This window comes from Meriones unguiculatus, chromosome 4 (assembly GCF_030254825.1).
Source record: "Meriones unguiculatus strain TT.TT164.6M chromosome 4, Bangor_MerUng_6.1, whole genome shotgun sequence".
Lineage (NCBI taxonomy): Eukaryota > Metazoa > Chordata > Mammalia > Rodentia > Muridae > Meriones > Meriones unguiculatus.
This window is the reverse complement of record NC_083352.1, coordinates 124,256,311-124,277,538: the sequence shown is the minus strand read 5'-3', so window position 1 is coordinate 124,277,538 and position 21,228 is coordinate 124,256,311. Positions and strand designations below refer to the sequence as shown.

Below are 21,228 nucleotides of genomic sequence, written 5' to 3'. Positions count from 1 at the left end.
GGCTGTCCTTGAATTTACAGAGATCCACTTATGTGTGCAGAGATTAAAGGCACTGCTCAGTGAAATCACTTAGTTTTTAAGAACATTTGCTGTTTTTCAGCATAATCCAAACCCAGTTCCAAATACCCACTTCAGCAGCTCACAACTTCAGCTCCAGGGGACTATAATATCTCTGGCGCCTGCACCCATGTACAGGTACACACAAATAAATAAATAAGCCAGGTGTGCTCGTGCATGCCTTTCAGCACTTGGGAAACAGAGGAGCTGGGAGTTTGCGTCTACATAGCAAGTTCCAGAGCAGCCAGGGTACATGGAGAAACCCTGTCTCAATGAAGAATGACTAAATGAATGATTGAATGAACCTGGCATGGTGGCTGATGCCTTTAATTTCAGCAGAGAGGCAGAGGCAGATGTATCTCTGAGTTTGGATTGAGGCTAGCCTGGCCTGTAGAGTGAGTTCCAGGACAGCCAGGGCTATATGGAGAAACCTTGTCTCAAAGAAACAAACAAACACTTATATATCTTATTTTGCATATGTGTTTTTGCCTACATGTATGTATGTAACTGTGTGCACAGTGTGTCCTCCTGGGACTCTGGAAGCTAACAGAGGGTGTTGGATCCCCTGGAATTGGTGTTACAGGTGACTGTGGGTGCTAGGAACTGAATCTGGATCCTCTACAGGAGCAGCAAGTGCTCTTAACCATTAAGCCATCTTTTTGTAGGTGCTGTTGTTTTGTTTGAGACAGGGTTTCTCTGTGTAGCACTAGCTGGAACTCTCATTGTAGACCAGACTGACCTCAGACTTACGGAGATCTGCCTGTCTCTGCCTCCCTGGCTGGCAATTAAGCCATTTTTTTCAACCCTTTAAAAATTATTTATTTTTCTTGTATGTTTATTTTTGATCCAGAACAGAGATAGTTGTTTCTCTTGGATGACAATGACCTCTGTTTTTGAAACCATACATTTCCAATTCAGTCCAGACTTTTATCTCATTCCCAAAAAGTCTGAATTCCAGCCTCCTAGGTTTCTTGCTCCTGAGTACTCCCTGCGTTGCCCACAAGGGTCAGACTCTTGGAACCTCACGGCACTGTCACTCAGGTTCTGGTTCTAACACTGTATCTGTGGACAAGTGCCTTCTCACCTTTGGGCCTTTATTTCCTCACCAATAAAGGAAGAGAGGTTAAACGAGTGCTGCCACTCTCAGAGCCAGCAGGACCACATCACTGTAACCTCCAGAGAGCCAGGTATTGCTCCAAGTAGTTTGCCTTTGTAAAGAAATGAAGTAACTCGGCCTTCATTTTTTGGCTCGGTCAGTGCAGCCCTGCTCATTAGAAAGTGCAGGCAACACAGGCCATTTTGTGGAGCAGGTGCCGAGGCCTCTTCAGTTTCATTCCTAGTTCAGAGGCTGCCGCTGGATAATGGCTTTCGGCTGCTCCCCTGAGCCTGGAGCCAGGCAACAGCCCAGATTTCAGGAGGGCATTTCTCCTGGCTCCCAGGCTTTCTTTGGATCTGTAACAGGCTAGTCATTTGGTGAATCAAACACAGATTTCTTTTTGGTCTGAGCAGCCTCAGGTTTTACTGAACAGAAATCCACCAGTAACCAGCTAAGCACTAGGGATGCACCCTTGACAGGATTTTACTTCCTTGATGACCCACCTACTGGGTCATCAGGTGTAGAGGATTTGTCTCCTGGGTAAGGATAATGGAGAAAGGGACCAGGTCTTAAGGGTGGGCCTACCTTGAGTTTTGTTAGAAATGCACTCAGATGTAGGGTGGCGATTGAGGCACCATCTCTACTGGGGATGCTTGGGAGTGCCAGGAAGAGCCCCCAAGCTCTTCTCCAGAGGCCTCAGTGTTCAAGTAAGTCCTGGCCCACATGAGCAGCTAAGCCTCTTCGTATGGAAACACTTACCGTCCACTAACTTAGGCCCTTAGAACTTCAAGTCTCAAGGCATGCTGGTTCTAGTGGGTCTCTCCTTTTTACTAACTTACACAGTACATTCCTGTCTTCTAAGTGCTTTGGAAGCCTGAGAACACCAAGCTCATTTTGTCATACAGGAGGATATTCCCGGCCCAGAGAGGCTCGGTGACTTGTTAACAGTGACACAGCTCACTGCCGACAAAATAGGAATGAGCCCATGCTGCCTGTCTCCTTGTTCCGGGGAGTTCTCCTGCTTCCATGCTTTCTGACAGACAGACGTAGCACTGTGGCACAGCGTTCCCAACCCCGCCGGGAGGGTTTTCAAAATAAAGTTGCCCTGTAGAAAGCCAGCTGACAGAAGACATGGAACGAACAGTTGCTATTTGGAGGCTTGTTTTCTCTGGAGTTCTAAGTGGCTGTAGGTGGCTTGGCAGGATGGTACCACCTGGGTGGAGGATCACAAACCCAGGGGCTGCAGCTACATTTCTACTCTATGACAAGGCTGAGACGGCACTGGCTTTTCCTCTGTCCCAACTCCCTCCCATGCAAAGGATCAGACTAATTTTCCCTTTAACCCACTTAGGATTTGGGAGGATTTAGAGACCCAAGGAAAAGTTGGCTTAGCAGTATATGGTTTTTTTTCTTTTAATTAAAAAAAAATTATTTATTTTATGTGCATTGATGTTTTGTCTGCATGAGGGTCCCAAATCCCCTGGAACTGGAGTTACAAACAGTTGTGACCTATTGTGTGGGTGCTGATAATTGAATCTAGGTCCTCTAAAAGGGCAGCCTGTGCTCTTACCCATTGACCCATCTCCAGCCTCCCCCACCCCCAGTGTGTATGTGTGTGTTTTGTAATTGAAATGTAACTTACAGTAAAGCAGATGAGTCTGAAGAGTGTTGCTCAGTGAATTTTATCAACATATTCCTGTGTAAACTCCCTTCCCCCTTTCAGCTAACATCTCCACCGTTGGCAGTCTTGAGCTCATAGCCAGCCACTCAGGACTTGGGAGGAGACAGTGTTTATCGCAACAGGTGTTTCCCAGGGTCCTGCAGTGCTAGATACTGTAGGGAGCTCAGAAGTGGTCAGCGGCTGGCTGTGGTCTTAACGTGTAGCCCATGAGGTGACTATAGTCCAAGGGAGAAATCCAGAGGGGCTGAGAGTCTCTATAGGAGGGTTACCTCTTGCTGGGAGAGGAGTAGTATAGGACTTTATGTAGACATGGGTGTCACCCCCCCGCCAAGTCCTTTCGTATCTGTAGATACTTCCACACTTCAGCCTCTTCCAGCTGGCTCTTTCTTACCCTTCAGTAAACAGTATTAGTTTTGTTTCACGTGCATAGGTATTCTGACTGCACGTACGTTTGTGCACCAAATGCACGCAGTGCCCATGGAGGCCAAGAGGGCTTTGCAGTCATTGCAGTCAGCGCTCATAACCACTCAGCCTCTGGCTGGTTCTTTACACTCTAGGGCTCTCCGCTTTCCCTTCCCCCTGGGAAGCAGGCGGGGACAACAAGCAGCCCCTCTTCTTTTGGCCCCAGGCCTCCAGAAGCCTACTTCTCTTCTCGCTTCAGACTGTAAGACCACACATCTAAGATAATTTTGGCTTGAATGTCACTGGTTTCTTTAGTTGGATGATTTAAAACATGGGGTTTTCTTTTTTTCATAAGTGAAAATAAACCCAAGAGCAACTTTTCTGATCCAATTTCTTGAAGTACAGTGAAGGTTTTAACTGCCGACAGGGTGTATGGCTCTGTGACCAATGGGAGTAAAGAAAGCCATGTCCAAACTAGGCTACCAGTGACCCACTTTTTCGAAGGTTAGGTTTCTGAGGTGGAGTCCCTGTGGAGAGGTGACATCCTGGAGCGTCTGTGTCCGAATGCCAAATTTGGAGGTCTTATCGTGGCCCATGTGTAGGTGGTAGATAGGGAAGAAGGGCGATGGCTCAGGCTGGCTGAATGTTGCTCAGGTTCTAATGAGTCCCGACTCTTAGAAATAAAAAGACCAGGGCTTACCTCAGGTTATCCCCTATCCCACTGTACAGAGAACTGAGACTTGTGGCCAGAGCCAGCTGTGGAGTCATGGACGAGGGTAGTGGACATCATGGCAGGTATACCTCCTCTACACCCCAAATTTGGAGCCAGGGGTAGGCAAGGGCTAAGGAGGTAGGGAAGGCAAGGAAGACACCGAGGCCCTCACTTATCTGAGGGGTGGCCCAGGAGCAGTGGGCATACCAAACCATGTGAGAGTAAAGGTGTGAATGGCTAGAGGATTTTCACGGCTCATCTTCTATTAGTCGCTCCGAGCCTTAACAAGCTACTGTGTGCCAGCCAGATAGCTTAGCAGAAAGTGACATTCTGGAGATTTAAAGTCCAAGATCACAGTGTTGGGTGATAGCTTTCTTCTTGTCTTGCCCCCCTCTCTGTCCTCATGGCCTTTCCTGATGATTGCCACACCTTGTGTGTGTGTGTGTGTTCATGTTTCCATATGTGGGCATGTGGGTGTAAAGGTCCACTGTTGACATTGGGTATCCTCATGGATCACCTTCCACCTTATTTTGAGGTAGGGTGTCTTTGCTGAAACTGGAAATCACCATTTTGGTCAATCCTGCTGGTCAGCTTACTCCAGGGAGTTCCTTTTTGTGCCTCCCTCTGGGATTACAAGTGTGTTGTCACCGTTCTCTGCGTTTTAAAATTGTTTCTGGGGATCTAAATCACATCTTCATGCTTTTGGCAAGTACTTTACCCACTGAGCCATCACCCTAGTACCTCTCTCCCTGTTTAAGTATCTTTGTTCTGCTCCTTTTAACAATTGTATTTATGTATGTATATACATAGCCATATGCTACATTGCATGTGTGGAGGTCAGAGGACAGCCGTGGGAATCAGTTCTGTCTCCTGTTGTATGTTTTGGGAATTGAACCTAGATCATTAATCTTTATTCACTGAACATCTCATGTTCTACCCCTTGTTTTTTGCAACAATGCTCAATTTATGTGGTCCAGGAACTAAACCCAGTACTTCATGTGTGCTAAACCAGCACTCTGACAGCTTGACTATACCGTTAGGTTCTTGTTTGTATTTTGAGACAAGCCTTGCCTAGCTAGCTAAGGCTGGCCTAGAACCTATGGTGATCCTCCTGTCTTTGTCTTCTCCGAGGTAATGGAGGAACAATGCAGAGTGCTCAGTCAGGAAGCCTACTTTCTGATACTTCCTCCTCTGCATTCCTTTCTGTACTGCTGGAGTATGATCTAGCACTGTTGTGACATATTCAGGGGAGCATAGATTAATTTGGAGTTTGTCCTCCAGTTTTGTTAGTAGCACATACATGACATGTCTTACCTGCTGTGTTTCTAGGACAGTCAGGTGGTGGGCTCATGACCACTGCGGTTGGTTTTAGTGCCAGAGATTGATCCCAGGGCTTTGTGCATGCCAATTAAGTACTTTCCAGCCTCAGGCTGGAAATGTAGCTAATGATGAACCCAAGCTTCTGGTCTTCCTGCCTCCACTTCCCAAGGGTCGGGATTATAAGCATGTGCCACCATGCTTGAGTTTTGCTGGGGATGGAAACCCAGAGCTTTGCAAAACGTTAGGCAGATACTCTATCAACCCAGCTGCAGCTCCCACCTCTGTCTCTTGTGTTTTAATTGTGGTAAAATCTTTTTGTTGTTGTTTGTTTTTGAGACAGGATTTCTCTGTGTAACCTTGGCTGTCCTGGAACTTACTCTGTAGACAGGCTGGCCTCAAAGGCGTCCTCTACCACTGCTCGGCTACTCCTGTGTTTACTCTTAAGTAAAACTCTTATGTTTGGTTCCTTCGTGCCATCAGGATGAGCTGTTTCACTAAACAGGATTTGATAGTGGAAGGGTTCTGGAGCCAGAGGAACTGAGCTGGAATTCAAGCTCACCACTTGCTACGTGCAGTTGTTTTGGTTTTCCGTTGAGAGGGGGCTCATTACTGCAAGCAGACTTGGAGCTTCCTGAGGACTGCCTTGAATCAGGAGAGTCTCCGACCTCCGCGTCCTGCGTACTGGGATTCTAAACGGACCCACTGCTCCTCTTGTTAAGGTGTTGGCGCGAGTTACTCAGCAGCTAAGGGGCTTGTCGACTCACGTGACTGTGGAAAGGGCAGGGCTGGACTCTCTCTCTGACAGTCACTTCCGTTCTCGTGACTTCCCCGTAAGACTAGTCATTGTCTAGTTGGCCCGTTTGGTTTACAGTTTTATACCTGGAAAGTCATCCTAGCTCTTTTTCTCCAGAGGCGTTAGAAAGCTCAAAGAGGAAACTGATTGGCTGCTGGGGTCACGTGTTCACGACTAGCCAATCACTATAAACCAGAGCGCGTCAACTCAGTGGCTAACTGGCCTGCCCCACCCTGTGATAGGGAAACTGAGTGTGCAGAGGGGTTCTCAGGGGTTCTCTCCTAGCTCAAGGAGGGCTTACAGGGAAGACAGGAGACCTGGGTTCTGCCCCTCGGCCCCCTCCTTCACTGGCTGCCTATTAGGATCTGCTGAGCCCTCTGCCCAGGGCTCGGACTTCCTACTCAGGAGTCTTTGAGCACTTGCTGTGTATCAGGGACCCTGAGGGAGGACAATGCCTGCCCTTCAGGGTACACATTCGAGTTAAGGTGCACGCAGAGTGAAAGGGAAGCATGTATTGGCTCCACGACTGAGGTTCTGTGCCCTATTTTTGTGTGGACCAAGCACAGGCTGTCCTCTCCCAAAAGAAAGTCTTTTTTTCCCCCCTGCTTCACCTGCCACCATTTGGACAGAGCAGTGTGTCTGTCTACCTGTGACTGCCTCAGAAAGGACGGGCTGCTTTGGTGTGTTGCTTCAATCTTCTAACAGGCTGACACCCCTCTTGCCCTTCCACATAGCCGGCCCCAGCCCCCATCTCTCTGTTGCCAGGGCATTCTCCTGCTTGCTGAGGCAGAAGGGGGCTTTTGTTGGCATGGGTTCAGCTGGAAGAGAAACAGTGCACCCCAGCCTGGGAACGGAAACCAAGCGCAGCCAGTTTCCCTCTGTCCCAGCCCAGGCTGGTCACCCAGGCTAAGGGCACACAGCCCAGGCTTCGGAGGGGAAGAGCGTCGTGCTTGCTTGCTTGCTTCCTTTTTCTTTTTTTGGTTTTGGTTTTTTTGAGACAGGTTTCTCTCTGAAGCCTTGGCTGTCCCAAAACTTGATCTGTAGACTAGGCTGGCCTTGGATTTGGAGATCCACTTTCTGCCTCGTGAGTGCTGGGATTAAAGGCGTGCACCACCAGGCCCAGCCACCGCACTCTTAAAAAACATTTTTTTAGGATATTATTTTATATCCTCTTACCAATAACTTGTTTTCTGTGAGGAATTGCATAATAATTATCTTTATTTTTCTTCTGGCTGCTTTAAAGAATTTCTGTTTGAGCGCTTTTATTTTGTTGTACTCTGGGATTAGAGAGAGAGAGAGTGTGTGTGTGTGTGTGCGCGCGCGCGTGTGTGCGCGTGTGCGCGCGCACACGTTTGTGTTCAGGGCTCTTTTTGCTTAGATCATTATTTTTTGAAGCTTTTCACCGAGTACAGGTTTGTTTCTTTTTTGGATAGTTTTTGCTGGTGTATATTGACACTCACATTTACCAGGCTCTCCTCTGCAGTATGACTCCTCAGGTAGTCCTATCTTAAAATCTCCTGTAATTTGATTAATACTCTCCTGTAATGTAACTAAAAGCCCTATAATTTAAACCGCTAGTAGCTCAGTCTGGTTAAAAAATACCTTTTGTCACTGAAATATTGTGAACCGAGAGCATAGTTAAACCTGCTTTTGTTTTTGTGGAGACAGGGTCTTGCTGTGTGACCCTGGCCACTGGCCAGGTATTTATGGTATAGCCCAGTCTTAGTAAACTTGAAGCAAATCTCCTCTCTCAGCCTCCCAAAGGCCAGGATTATAGATGTTCCTGCTTTGTAATAGTTAGAACGATCTTCATATCCTGGCTGGGGCTGTGGATTAGCTCAGTTGTCAGTGAGTGTAGGAAGTTCTGGGTTATTTCCTCAGAATTAGATAAACTGCATATAGTGGTTCTGCTTACAGTCCACTTGTAATCCGAGTGCACAGGAGGCAGGTACAGGAAGAGCAGAAGTTCAGGGTCATTCTTGGCTCCATGGTGAGTTTGAGGCTAGCCTGGGCTAAGACCCAAAGGCTGGAGAGATAGCTCAGCAATCAAGAACACTTTGGCGTAAGACCCAGGTTCAATTCTCAGCACCCATATGGCCACTCACACTTGTCTGTAACTCTGATTCTAGGGGATCTGATGCTCTCTCCTGAGCTTTGCATGCACATGGTGTGTACACACACACACTCTCTCTCTCTCTCTCTCTCTCTCATAAATACATAAAAATAAAGCAAACCAATTAAAAGTTTAAAAATAGCCAATCTCAAAGCAGAAGTCCCTTCTAATTCTGACATTTGCGCTCATGCTACGTTACTCCACCTTTTTTAGTGTTTTCTTTACATTATAGTCTTTATGCCTCCTTATTGTACCTGATCAGAAACTTCTGGTTGAATTTCAAATGTAAACTTTTCCTTGTTGGGTACTATATTTCTGTATTCCTGTAGATTTTTCCCCTTGGGAACTGTTTGTCCTTTTAAGATCTGTCAGATCTGGCTGGTCACGTGGTACAGATAAGTGATGCCAGGCCTCAGGAGTCTGAAGTGAAGGGTTTAAGTTGGAGGAAGACTAAGGGATCGGTGATGGGGCTTAGTGGACAGCACTGATCCAGCACATACATGCCCCTAACCACAAAAACAGCAACACAAATCCCCACTTCTTCCTGTCCAGACAGAACCCTGATGTAGCAGAGCCCTGGGAAGCATTAGCCACTCTAGGAGGTGACTGTTATATTGGCCTCTGAAGTCCTCCTTTGGTGGGTCCTTTCTTGTGTCTTGGCCATTCCTGATCACAGTATAGAACAGTCTCCTTTTACTACTGGTCTCTGCTGCCTCCCTCCAGGTCACAGGACGGCCAGCCTCACTGTCCGTTAGTAATAAACTTCTGAGCCCTGTGTTTTCAGAGTTGAAGGAATCCCAGTGGGAACTGACACGAAGAAAAGTGTGTGGGCAAGTGACAGTTTGGGAAGAAAGCTCTTCACAGGAGCTCTGGCCCTTCCAGAGCAAAAGTCATGTAGACCCTGAGTCTGGAGACCATTATGGGGTGAGAGCACTGAGGGTGCTAACAGGCAGATAAGATACAGCCTTGGTGGGCATCCGCTGCCTCCAGGCTTTCACACGTACAGAGAAGTGGATTCTGCCTGTGGGATGCCTAGGAGATGAAGACCTGGCACTAGGGGAGGGTGCCTTCCTTTTCTTGGCACTTGCAAAGCTGCCCCTGGATGGCCTGGTTCAGGGTCACTAACCTATGTGAAGGATGTTAACATGGTGGGTTTTTATCATATGTTGGTATTTTAAATTCTACTGGGAATTTATTTTTTGTCCAGTCAGAGAATTTTACTGCCTGCTTTCTTGGATTGCCAGCTGGTAGTTTCTGGGCAGACTGAGCCTCCCCTGGTGCCTTGGTGCCAGACCACTAGCTTTCAGAGGCTCAGGCACAGAAGGCAAAGTGATGCCTCAAGCAGAAGCAGGCCAGCTGCCTGCTGCTTTCCACAGCAAAGGAGCGGTCTTTGTAGACATGCAGCCTGCTTTTGATCCTCTGCCTGCTACTTTTTTTTTCTTTTATATTACATTGATTTGTGTGTGAGTGTGAGTGTGTGTGTGTGTGTGTGTGTGTGTGTGTGTACTAACATGCCACAGTAGAGGTCAAGGGCAGCTTGTAGAAATTGGTCCTTCTTTTACTGTGGTGGTCTCAGTGAACTCCAGTCATCAAGCTTGGTAGCAAGATGACCTGTTGAGTCATCTCACCAGTCCCTCTTCTTCCCATTTTTGAGACAAAGTGTCATGTGTTCCAGGTAGCCAAGGATGACCTTGATCTTCCGATCTTCCCAACTCTACCTCAGTGCTGGGGGTCTAGGCTTACACCACCACACCTGGTTTCTGTGCTTCTGGGGATAGAACCCCAGCATGGTGTACACTAGGCTCTGAGCTGTATCCCTGACTGTGTGTGGCTTGGACAGGTGATGAACTCATGCCCCAATATCCTACTCTGTTAGGTAAGATAATAATAATACCTACCTGTGGGGTTGATGGCAGAATGGTAGATGACCTCTAACCCCCCCTCCAAAAAAAAGGGCCAGTAAACATGTGAAGTGCCAATTATGACTCCTGTCATGCTGGAAAGTAAGCTGGGCTAGGCAAGGAAAGAGGCAGGGGAAAGAAGCGAGCAGAATGAGTGAGCAGCCCATTCATCCGGAATTCTTGTGGAGATCTAGCTTCCTCCCGCTCTCACTTTGCATCCGACAAAACACATAAAGAGAGGTCTGATAACTGGCCATGAGCTCCAAAGATCCACCTGCCTTTACCGCCCCACACTGGGCACAGGTGTACCCACCTGGCCTTTTCCATGCTTGCTGGGGTCAAAGCCCAGGTCCTCGTGCTTATGCGGAAAGCACTTGTTTTCCGCAAGATGTGGGGTTTCTTTGTTTTTTGTTTTTCAAGACAGGTTTCTCTGTGTAGCCCTGGCTGTCCTAGAACTCACAATGTAGACCAGGCTGCCCCTGAACTCACAGAGACCTGCCTGCCTCTGCTTCCCGAGTGCTGGGATTAAAGGTGTGCACCATTGCTGTTCAGGCCCAAGCTGTGTTTTGCTAATGTTGACATGTATACTCTGTGTGTGCACACTTACGGACTTTTCTGAGCACTTATTGCGTGTCAGGCTCCGTGCTCAGCGTGTCACATACACACCTCATTCTGACCAGCACAGTAACCTTGTAAAATTGGTGCGGTCACTGTGAAGTTTAGTGAGGTTAAGAAATTGGCTAGGGCAATAATGGTGGAGCTGGACTGAGGCTGACCACCTCCCTAAACCACCGATAACATGCTGTACCCAGCAGATCCTAAGTGTGCTGGACCATGCCGGTGTCTCAGCCAGTTTTACACAAGACACACTGTGTGCTTTTTCAGTGCCTCTGGGTGGTTCAGCATTCTGTGAAGTTAATTGTGGGGCTTGTTTCTTTCTTCTTTGTCTGCGTTAAACAGATAACAGGCTTTTTTCTCTAGAATCTTCCTTTACAGAGAGCACTGTACTGCCTGTGTGTGCTCCCAGTGTGTCTGCTGATGGAGTCAGCAGGGCTTTGGACTCCCATTTCCTGGTCATACACAAGTACTTATTTTACCATCTCTAAATGGAGTGCATTAGCTCCTGGCCACGGAGAGCAAATTAGGGGAGCAGGGAGATACATCACGAGAATGAGGCTGCTTGGAAAAATGTCTGTGCTTCTGGCCTGAACTCCCCAGCTGTGTGGGAATAAATGCAGTGATGTTGAGATATCATTCCAAAGCTATTGCAGAATGAGGCCGGCTGGTCTACATGTGAGCCTGAAACAAAGCGTCCGGACTGGGCTTTAAAAGTGCATTTTGGCTTCTGAAAACTTAAAAAAAAATGTTATTATATTTATTTGAGAGCTCTCTCTCTCTCTCTCTCTCTCTCTCTCTCTCTCTCTCTCTCTCTGTGTGTGTGTGTGTGTGTGTGTGTGTGTGTGTGTGTACTTGTAGGAAATGTTATCTCTCCTTTCACTGTGTGGATCCTGGTCATCCGACTCAGATCATCAGGCTTGCTGGCAAGTACCCTTACCTGCTGATCCAGCTCACTCTCACTGGACGTGGTGTCTGAGAAGTTTTGTGTTCACTTTACAGCCCAAGTTGGTTCTGCTATTATCACACAGAGTAGGAAAATGAGAACTATACCCTGACCTGGCCATCTGGTGCATTAGGCAAAATCAGCAGCATCTGCTCAGAGAAAATATCCTTGACCTGTGTCAGCTGACGTCTCTTTGCCTTTTTTTTTTTTTTTTCTGTTTTGTTTTCTTAAGACAGGGCGTATTCTGTTGCCCAGGCTGTCCTGGGATTACAGATGTAAGCCACCGTGCCTGGCCACTCTTTCTTCTAACTAAGCATTTAGGAGAGCAAACCGTATCATTTTTTTAGTTTTTCCATGGGTTAGCACAAACTTTTTTGGGGGAGGGGACCCTTGAGACTGGGTTTTTCTTTGTAGCCTTGGCTGTCCTGCACTTGCTTTGTAGACCAGGCTGACCTAGAACTCATGGAGATCCACTTGCCTCTGCCTCCCCAAGCGCTGGGAATAAAGGTATGTGCCACCATGGCTCAGCACAGATCTTACACAAGATTTGCAAAGGGCAGAGCTTAGGTTGAGAGGAGCTCAGTTTCCAGCACTCACAATGGGCGGCTCCCACCACCTTAACCTGCGCTGCAGGGGATCTAGCACCCTCTTCCAGCTGATAACTGCTCCTGCACAAGGGCTGGCTTCTTTGACTTTGGGTCTTTTCTTGCTCTTCTACATAGGACAGATGAGCCCCTGTCCTGCTTTCCCCAAAATGATCAGTGTCGTGGTACCTAGTTGTGGTTTCCTAGCTCAGGGTTCTCCAAAAATCTTCATTCACAGCAGAATGAGGGAAGAACCCTTGAAAGATGGCCAGAGCCCCTCATCTGCCTTTGGCTCACCGCCTGCTGAAGTCCTGCGGTGCACATCCAAGCCACTTAGGGTTCTTCTTAGTCTAACACTGGAGGCCCAGGCTTGCAGTTTTGGGGGAATATCTTCTGTAGTTTGCTGGTGTTTCCTGTGTGGTTTATTCTGATTGGGAAGGCAGTGCACACACCCTTCACCCCCACCCCATCCTTCCTTCTGCTGGGTGCCTTCAGTTGTAGATCATGGCTTTTGGAAAGACTGCAAACACTGCCATCCACTTAGGAGAGAGCTGGTTCCTCCTTTTCCATAGGGAGTGTGTAGGCAGCTTTATTCACATCTGGTAAGAATCTGTGGCTGTTTCCACCTGTCCTGAATGTGGGCCAGATCACAGCAGGCAGACCTCTCTTCTTGAAGCAGAATCTCGTTGACCTTGCCTAGAAGAAAGGAAATCTTGTGGCGCTATGCTGAACGGACACTCCTCGGTTGTCACTGCCAGATGCTTTGTAGAAGGGGTTTCTGGTCCTGGGTGAATGTCCCCACCAGCCGCTCTGCTTCTTAGGGTGTATCTGCATACTGTCTTTTAAATAGCTGTTAGGAGGGTCTAATGAAGCAACTGTCTGGAGACCAATGTTTATTTCAACATGGTTGCAGTTGCTTTTGCTTCAGTTTTCAGAGCCAATAAAGCTGGTTATTAGGCACTGTAATTGCTGCTGTAATTACTCTCTTGGAACTAGCAAAGGCATAATTAAATATGGAGATTTCACAGACTTTTTTTTCCTCATCTAAAAGCAACCTCTTAAACTTCTGTTAGGGTTAAATTTGGGCTATTAAAGCCAGTGTGTTTACAAAGACACCAAGTCTGTGGCAGAAGATGAATTTCTTTGGATGCCTCCTCTTTGAAGATTAGCTTCCAAGTTGTTTCTTTAATCCAACCATCCAGAATTTGGGAGGGTTGGCAACTCATGAGCCAGTTTGCATTTATTTATGTAAACACCCGGTTTTGGTTCTCTGAACTTTTGCTACTTAGGAAAGCAAGTCTGGTTGGAAATCTGGTTAGAGTTGGGTATGTTGGCTCATACATTGATCCTAGCACTGGGGAGACTGAGGCAGGGCGATTGCTGTGAGTTCAGGGCCAGCCTGGACTCTACAGTGAATTCTGAGCCAACCTGAACCATAGTATAAGAACTTGTCTCAAACTCCCCACCCCAAATAGATATCCAGGCGAGATGAGGGCGTTTGGAATGAGGGCAGTTCTGCTTGGACAGTGTTCAGAAAGAAATGTGTCATTTGGTCCATGGAGCTCCAGGTTTCCCTAGGTTACTGTCCACACAGCTCCACACACTCCTAAGGTGCAGGAGTGAATTGTTGTGCTGTTGTGTTCACACATGGATGGCTAAAGGGACTCTTCCAGGATAACTTCTCAATGCTGTGGTTGTTGAAAGTGGCAGTTCCAGCCAGGTGCTACGGTTCCCAGGATTACACTTATGGAGGAAATCCATCTCTTGCCTCTGCAGGACCCTGAGGGTAGAGGCTGTAGTGTGGGCAGAGAGAGCTATGGAAAGTTTTTAAGGAGATTGGATTTATTCTCCTTGGACACTTCTTGCTGGGAGACTGCTCCAAGACAAGAGCCTGCTATTTTTATTAGTGGGAGGATGAACAGAACGCACACATTGGCTTTGGACTCCACACTGTATAAATCCCTCCCTGGGAATTACTGCCTGAAAATCCTGGGTTGAGCAGCAGAACTGCTCTGAACCTCAGTTTCCTCATCTGCTGAAACTTTGCAAGGTCACTGTTCTGAGGTTACACAACCTGCATGTGAGAATGTTCAGCAAGGTGCTGGGCAGCCTTTTACTCTTTCCTGCCTGGATTTAAGTATAAACAGACTCAGTGGCTTTTCAAGCTTTAATGTGGGGCAGTGCATTGCTCTTCCGGTTTCTTTCAGGTTCTCCCATTCTAGCGTTTCTCACCTTCCTAATGCTGCCCCCCACTGATGCAGTTCCTCGTTGTGGACCCCACCCATAAAATTATTTCATTGTCACTTCATAATTACAATTGTGCTACTGTTGTGACTGCTAATGTAAATATCTGACATACAGGATATCTGATATACTACCCCCAAAGGGGTTGAGACCCACAGGTTGAGAACCACAGTTTATTCTGCTGGCTGGGGGTGTTGGCTCTTTTGCACTGCTAGGGGTTGAGCCCAGGACCTCATGCTTGCTCTGCCTTTGGACTATGTCCTCAGTTTTAACCAATTTAAACGTTCTCTTTCAAAGACTTAATTATACCGGGAATGATTGCATCCACCTTCAATCCCAGCACTCAAGAGGTAGAGATAGGTGGATCTTTGAATTGGAGTTCAGCCTGGTGTACAGAGTGAGTTCCAGGACAGCCAGGGCTACACAGAGAAAACCTGTCTTGAAAAACCAAAAGACTTAATTATATTGAGGCCAAACTATTGTTCTTGGCAAGTGGTTCTTAGGGCAGACACCTAGACTAACAGTCAGGTGTCCTAGACATTGTGATGAAGTGCTGTTACCTACAAAGTGGAGAAGTGCACAGTTGAGTTACAAAAAAAGTAATCTTACAGTGTTTTAAGTACCTTTACAGTTCTCTGTTGGGTGGTCTTAGCTCTCCTGTGAAGTATGTGTCCTGTGGGCCGTAGGGTACATACCTGGAAGTGGAAGGGATGTGTTAGCCTATGTGACATACACTTCTGCAGAGCAGGTGATTGTGACTGCAGCCTGTGGTGATGGCACTGAATGAGGGAGCATGCGTGCTAGAGCGCAGGTATGCGCAGCTTTCCTGGCTCAGTGCAGCCCAGGCCAGCTGTTCCTCCTGCCTGAGCCTGCTGGCTGCCTTTCTGAGAGTGTAAGGGCAAGGAGTCTGGGTGTGAGAGGCAAGGTGTAGTTTGGTCGTAGCTTTGCTACAGATTCCACAGCATAATCGAATTGCTAGTCTTGACTGGACCTCAGACAAAATGATCTGTTTCTGCACAGCTGAGAGAGCAGATACCCTTGATCTGACCAAATGGTCAAACTCCAGATTTATCCTTGGCAGGGCCCCCATCTTCAGTTGTGTTGATGTGCTTTCTGTTACAGACAGTGTTGCACTACCCAGCTCTAGGCATGGGGCTTTCTGGACAGGGAGCCAGGAAGCTCTTTATGCTGTGCGCTGTCGCCATCTTACTCTCAGCATAAAGATTGACAGGATCGTTGCTTGGTGTGACAGCATTGTAACCCAAACTGATCTAGTTTTTGCTACAGTCATTTGTTACTTTTGTCATTTAGGTTAGTGTGAACTGGTACTGTATTGGTGCTTTATAATAATATAATATAATGCGCCGACAGGGTACTTGGTTGTAATATCTGCCTTACTAATGTGCTGGGCCACTCTACCTGTTGGCGCATTTACTTCTCACAGTGAACCTAGCAGGGAATCTAATCTGCTCACCCATGTCTTTGAGCTGCAGTTTGACTCCAGAATGTGTTCTTACTCTGAGGGCCTATCCATACTTTGATTTTTGCAGCAGATGTGGTTGCCAGAGAATTTAAACTTGTGTTTGCATGATTCTGTTCTTCCCTTCTGCATCGTGAGGTTGTGAACTCTGTTTTCTTAGCGAATTTAATGTGCTCCTAGGTAGAAGCTGTTGTTAGCCTCTTATAGAGGAGGCAACAGCCGGGTGCCTGCAGTACGCTTGGGAGGGCGGCGCAGCGTCCTCCCTGACCTCATGCCATGCCAGGCACTCTCAAGTCTGCTTTCTTCCCTCCAGCGGCCCTGCAGGCCCTGAAGCGCAAGAAGAGGTATGAGAAGCAGCTGGCACAGATTGATGGTACCCTGTCAACCATTGAGTTCCAGCGGGAGGCCCTGGAGAATGCCAACACCAACACGGAGGTGCTCAAGAACATGGGTTATGCTGCCAAGGCCATGAAGGCTGCCCACGACAACATGTATGTGCCATGGCTGGGGAGGGGCCGTCAGGAGGGAGGATGGTGCTCAGCACGTGGCCTGGCTGAGCTTGGCTCCCTCTTTGGAGCTTGAGTGGATTGTGTGTGCCCCGTAATCCACACAGTTCAGGGGCGGAAAGAGAAGTTGTTTGTTGTTTCGCCTGGGTCTAGGTTATTGTGACAGGCCTAGTTTCGAGTTGGGAACTTAGAACATGCCTCTGTTCATCAGACTGGAGAAGCCTGTGTCCCAGAGAGGGGAGCCACTGAGTTGCTTTGTGGACGGGACTGGGCCCTGGCCTGTGCACTTCTTCTCAGGGCTTTGACTCTGTTCTTACTGTTCACTTTGAGAGCCATGATTTCCTCTCCCTACCCTTGGGCTATGGTTGCCAGTGCACCCAGCATTCCTTCCTTGCCTGTGGGCTGTTGCCTCTAGTGTCAGTGGCTTGAGAACTAGATGCCCAGTCTGGTTCCAGTTGTGAAGGGTGAAAACACACTGCACTTACTTTACTTCTTTGATACTTGATCCTGCACAGGGTGGTGCTTGGAACACTTGCTGCCTTGGCTGCTCAGCCCGTGCTCCAGCACAGGGGTCTGCAGAGTGTTATAGAGTGGTCATGCCCTTCAAATACATACTGGAGCCTGGAGCTGGTCTGCTCCAGAGCAGAGCTGATTGTCTGCTAACAGTCTCCATAGGCCACATGACAGTAGTTATTAGTCAGCTGGGAAACTTGGTGCTCTTTGCTCTAAAACCAGGAGGTGTAGGAGCATTGCCCTCACATAAGTGAGGTATAAGTGCTGCTCAGGCCAAGGCTTCATCCCTTGACTTGTGTTTCCTCAGACATTTAGCACAAAGGATAGTAAGTAGTGTGTATGTTTTGAAGTATACAGACCATCCTGAATAACTGTGTGGTATGTAAAGACATGTATGTAAAGCCACACACACTTGCCTTGCCTTTGGGACTAATAGAGTTGCCACAGGTGTTTGAGTGGGGAAAAGGGCCTTTCATGTGACTCACCTATGCTTTTTTTCCTTCCTGTCCAGAGTTGCTTTGGTGCAGGAGTTAAAGTCCTGTAGTCTCACCTGATGTGTTTACAAATGGTCATGGTGGGGTGGTGGTGGGGTAGTCCTTGACTCTGCCTGGCTTCAAAGTCTGAGTTCCTTGGGTGTGGACTGAGTAAAGGCCAAGGACACTTTCATCTGCTTGATGCTGAGATTCTTAATTCACATCTATTTTGAGTGTGTGTGCCCACACACCTGTGTGGATGTGGGGTCAGAGTGCAATGTTGTGGGGTCAGTTCTTTCCTTCCACCTTTATTTGCGATTTGGGGTGAGAACTCTGGTCACCAGGCTTGCACAGCGAGCACATAACTGGCTGAGCTGTCTGCCAGCTCAGGACTCCCAGTTTTAAAGGGAAGGGGAAGGCAATAATAAAAGAGCTTCTACTGTGTGCTGAGAAGCAGGTGGTATGCATTGTGGTTCTGCTCCCGGTTCAGACGGTCCTCGCTAATGTGATAACCTGTTTGTTTCATTTCAAGGGACATTGATAAAGTGGACGAGCTAATGCAGGACATTGCTGACCAGCAAGAACTTGCAGAGGAGATTTCCACAGCTATCTCCAAACCTGTAGGCTTTGGAGAAGAGTTTGACGAGGTGAGTGGCTCCATGAAGATCGCCTGAGTCTCTCAGGTGAGACTTCAGGCTTGGCCAGCAACAGGGCGTGGTGTGCACCTCCTTGGATTCTGGGTGGATTTATTTATTCACACATTCACTCATCTGTCTATCTATTTGGTTGTGTTTCTGTTTTGTTTTGTTTTGAGGTAAGGTTTCTGTGTGTACTCCTGGCTGTTCTGGAACTCACTCTGTAGTCCAGGTTGGCCTTGAACTCACAGATATCCAACTGCCTCTGCCTTCTGAATGCTGGGACTAAAGGTGTGTGCCACTACTGTTTGGCTGGATTTTAAAAAATAAACAAAACTTTTTTTAAATGTATTTTATGCTTGGCATAGTGACACATGCATTTAATCTCACCATTCGTGAGACAGAAGCCAGCCTGGTCTACAAAGAGAGTTTTAGGACATCCAGAGTGACAGTGAGGTCCTGACTCAAAAAAAAAAAAAAAAAAAAAAAAAAAAAAGAGAAGGAAAAAGAGAGAGAAGAAAGAAAGAAAACAGGTAATTTATTTTATGTTTATGGATATTTTACCTCATGTGTATCTGCACCACTTGCATGCCCAGTTCCCTGGAGGCCAGAGGAGGGTGTGAGCAGCCACTTGGTGGCCATCAGCTATCTGTAACCCCAGTCCAAGGGCATCTAAGCATTCTGTTGGGGGCACTGCAGACACGTGCACAGACAAATGCAGGCAGAGCACCTATACATTAAAAACTAAATCTCAAAAACACAAAACGGAATGGCGCCAGGCTGACAGTCCAGGCTTGATATTTAGCAGCTCAGGAGCCTGGGCAGGAGAGCAGCAAGCCTGGACCACAGAGGACGTGTAAGGCTGGCCTGGGCAGCTTAGCCAGAACCTGTCTCAAAATTTTAAAAAGGCGAAAAAGAGCCTGGCACAGAGCTCCGTGCTGGAGCACTTGCCTAGCATTTGTGTGGGCCAGGTCTAGTTCCCAGTATTTCTCCTACAAAGGGATTAAAGAAAAGATACAATCCCTCCTCTCACAAAGCTCATGATAGGACCCCAGACGCATGCATATGCTGGGGCTCTTCTCGGAAGGTTCACGGGAGGCGTAGCAACTGGGAGAGTCTGACCACACTTCCTTTTGCAGGATGAACTCATGGCTGAATTGGAGGAACTTGAACAAGAGGAGCTAGACAAGAATTTGCTGGAGATCAGTGGGCCCGAAACAGTCCCTCTACCAAATGTCCCCTCTGTAGCCCTACCTTCCAAGCCCAGTGAGTATGCCCACAGTCAGGACACATCCTGGTGCCATGAGAAGGGGTTGGTCTGGTCGCATGGTCAGTTGGCTTCTGTATGGGTTCTGAGCTGAAGCGCATGTGCTGTGGTGACCACAGGCAACGTCATCTGCCCTTCCCTAGTCTCCTCTAGAACAGGGTTTCCTAGGTTCAGCAGAGCTGGCATGGACAGGTCACTCCAGGGGACAGTGGGGCCTGTCGTGTAGCGTCGCCTCTGACTTGCCACCAGATGCCAGTAGCAGCCACTGCCACACAGCTGTCAAGTACAATGTCTCCAATCATTGCTGCATGCCCCATCTGAGGTTGGGGGTGGGAATTAAGAGGTTCTGCTCTAGAATGATTTTTCTTATCCCCAAATAAGGGAAAGTTCTGGGCACAGTGCAGAGGTGTGAGAACTTAAGCCTTGCCCCATTCTGCACCTTGTGCTGTGTGCTGTCCGGGAAGAACACAGCTCTGGAGACCTGCTTCTGTAACACCCTCATTTCCTTGGCTGCATTGTCTTCCTCTTCCCCAGTGTTCCTTGGTCACACAAGTGCTCCACACAGAGCTCTTAGAAAGTCAAAACCAATCAGGAGTGGAGACAAGGGCCTGCCAGCAAGGCAGAAACAGGGTGTGTCCCTCTCCTGCCTTGGGAAAGAGGAAGGGCCTCTGACTCTTGACTCTTCAGCAGCTGTCAGGGGTAGTCAGCAGCTCCGAGTGGAAGTGGCTTGGCAAGAATGGCATGTCTTGGGAGGGAAGCTCTTGCCTTCCCCTAACCCTGGGTGCTTTAGGACTGAGTCCCCCAGTGTGAAGCAGCCCCTCCTGACGTGGCGGCCCCTGCTGGGGGCTGAAGGACGTCGCTGTGGAGGGTGTGCCCGATTTCCTGAATTTGGGTGACAGCTGATAGGTCCGAGGAGCAGCGTGCTGCAGGCCTCAGCTGGCTGCAGGACAGGGCTGTGTGTGTCCACCGTAGACCCTGGCCCCAGCTCGCAGCCAGCCTTCAGAAATCACCTTTTCTATCTCCACAGCCAAGAAGAAGGAAGAGGAGGACGACGACATGAAGGAACTGGAGAACTGGGCCGGATCCATTTAACTGGTGCAGCGTAGGCTGGGCCCACACGGACTCTGGTGGCGCGTGCGCAGGGCAGGCATGTGCGTGCGCAGGGCTGGCAGGACGCGCGGTGCAGGCAGCCTCCATCGCTCCACTCTCACCCAAAGCAGTAGGCCGCATCACTGCTCACTCTTGCGTAGCATGGTCTGTGCCCAGGGGCGGGCGGGGGGAGGGGTGGGCGGGTGGGAGGTGCCTGCTGTTTATAATGTTGAATTTCTGTAAAATAAACTGTATTTGCAAATCCAACATTGAGCTTCTGGACTACGCTAACTCCACTGCTGAATCCTCCGTGGAAAGGGTCAGCCGTTTGAAGTTGAGATGATCTGGAAATGTAGCCCGTGTCCTTTAAGTCAGCTGACTTGTCGCACATCTTTCTGTAAGACGTGTATGGTACTGGCAGAAAAGTCGTTTTTTAAAAGCCATAGATAGGCTTTTCCTCTTCCTTAGCTGTAGTAACACATCTGGTTTTGGTTTCCTCAAGAGCTGTGTTTCTGTCTGTCACCTGTGTACTGGCCCCGTGTTTACCACCCTGGCCCTTGTCACTCCTGCTCCCCTGGTCTTTTGGAGTTGTGACACGGATCTGAAATGGATGTGTTCTCTTGCGAGCAAATAAGATTGTTAGAATTAAATTCCAGCTATCCAGTTTTCTAACATAGCTCTAAGGTCCTCATTGCTGTTTGTGATAATTGATAGAGAACTCATTGGAAACATGTGCATACATTTATATTCAGATGAAATTATGGTTTGCACTGTCTATTAAATATCTCGATTTAATTTTCA

The 21,228-nt window shown here is 48.1% G+C and overlaps 1 protein-coding gene across 1 annotated transcript in view; it reads left to right on the top strand.

Moving 5' to 3' along the window:
* Chmp4b (charged multivesicular body protein 4B) overlaps nt 1-21,228 on the top strand; it is a 35,086-nt gene extending 13,858 nt beyond the window's left edge. Inside the window, exons 2-5 of the mRNA XM_021647223.2 lie at nt 16,258-16,435; nt 17,969-18,083; nt 19,211-19,337; nt 20,366-21,228. Coding sequence (XP_021502898.1) covers nt 16,258-16,435; nt 17,969-18,083; nt 19,211-19,337; nt 20,366-20,430 — 485 coding nt within the window. The 3' untranslated portion in view covers nt 20,431-21,228. The remainder of the gene's footprint in view (nt 1-16,257; nt 16,436-17,968; nt 18,084-19,210; nt 19,338-20,365) is intronic.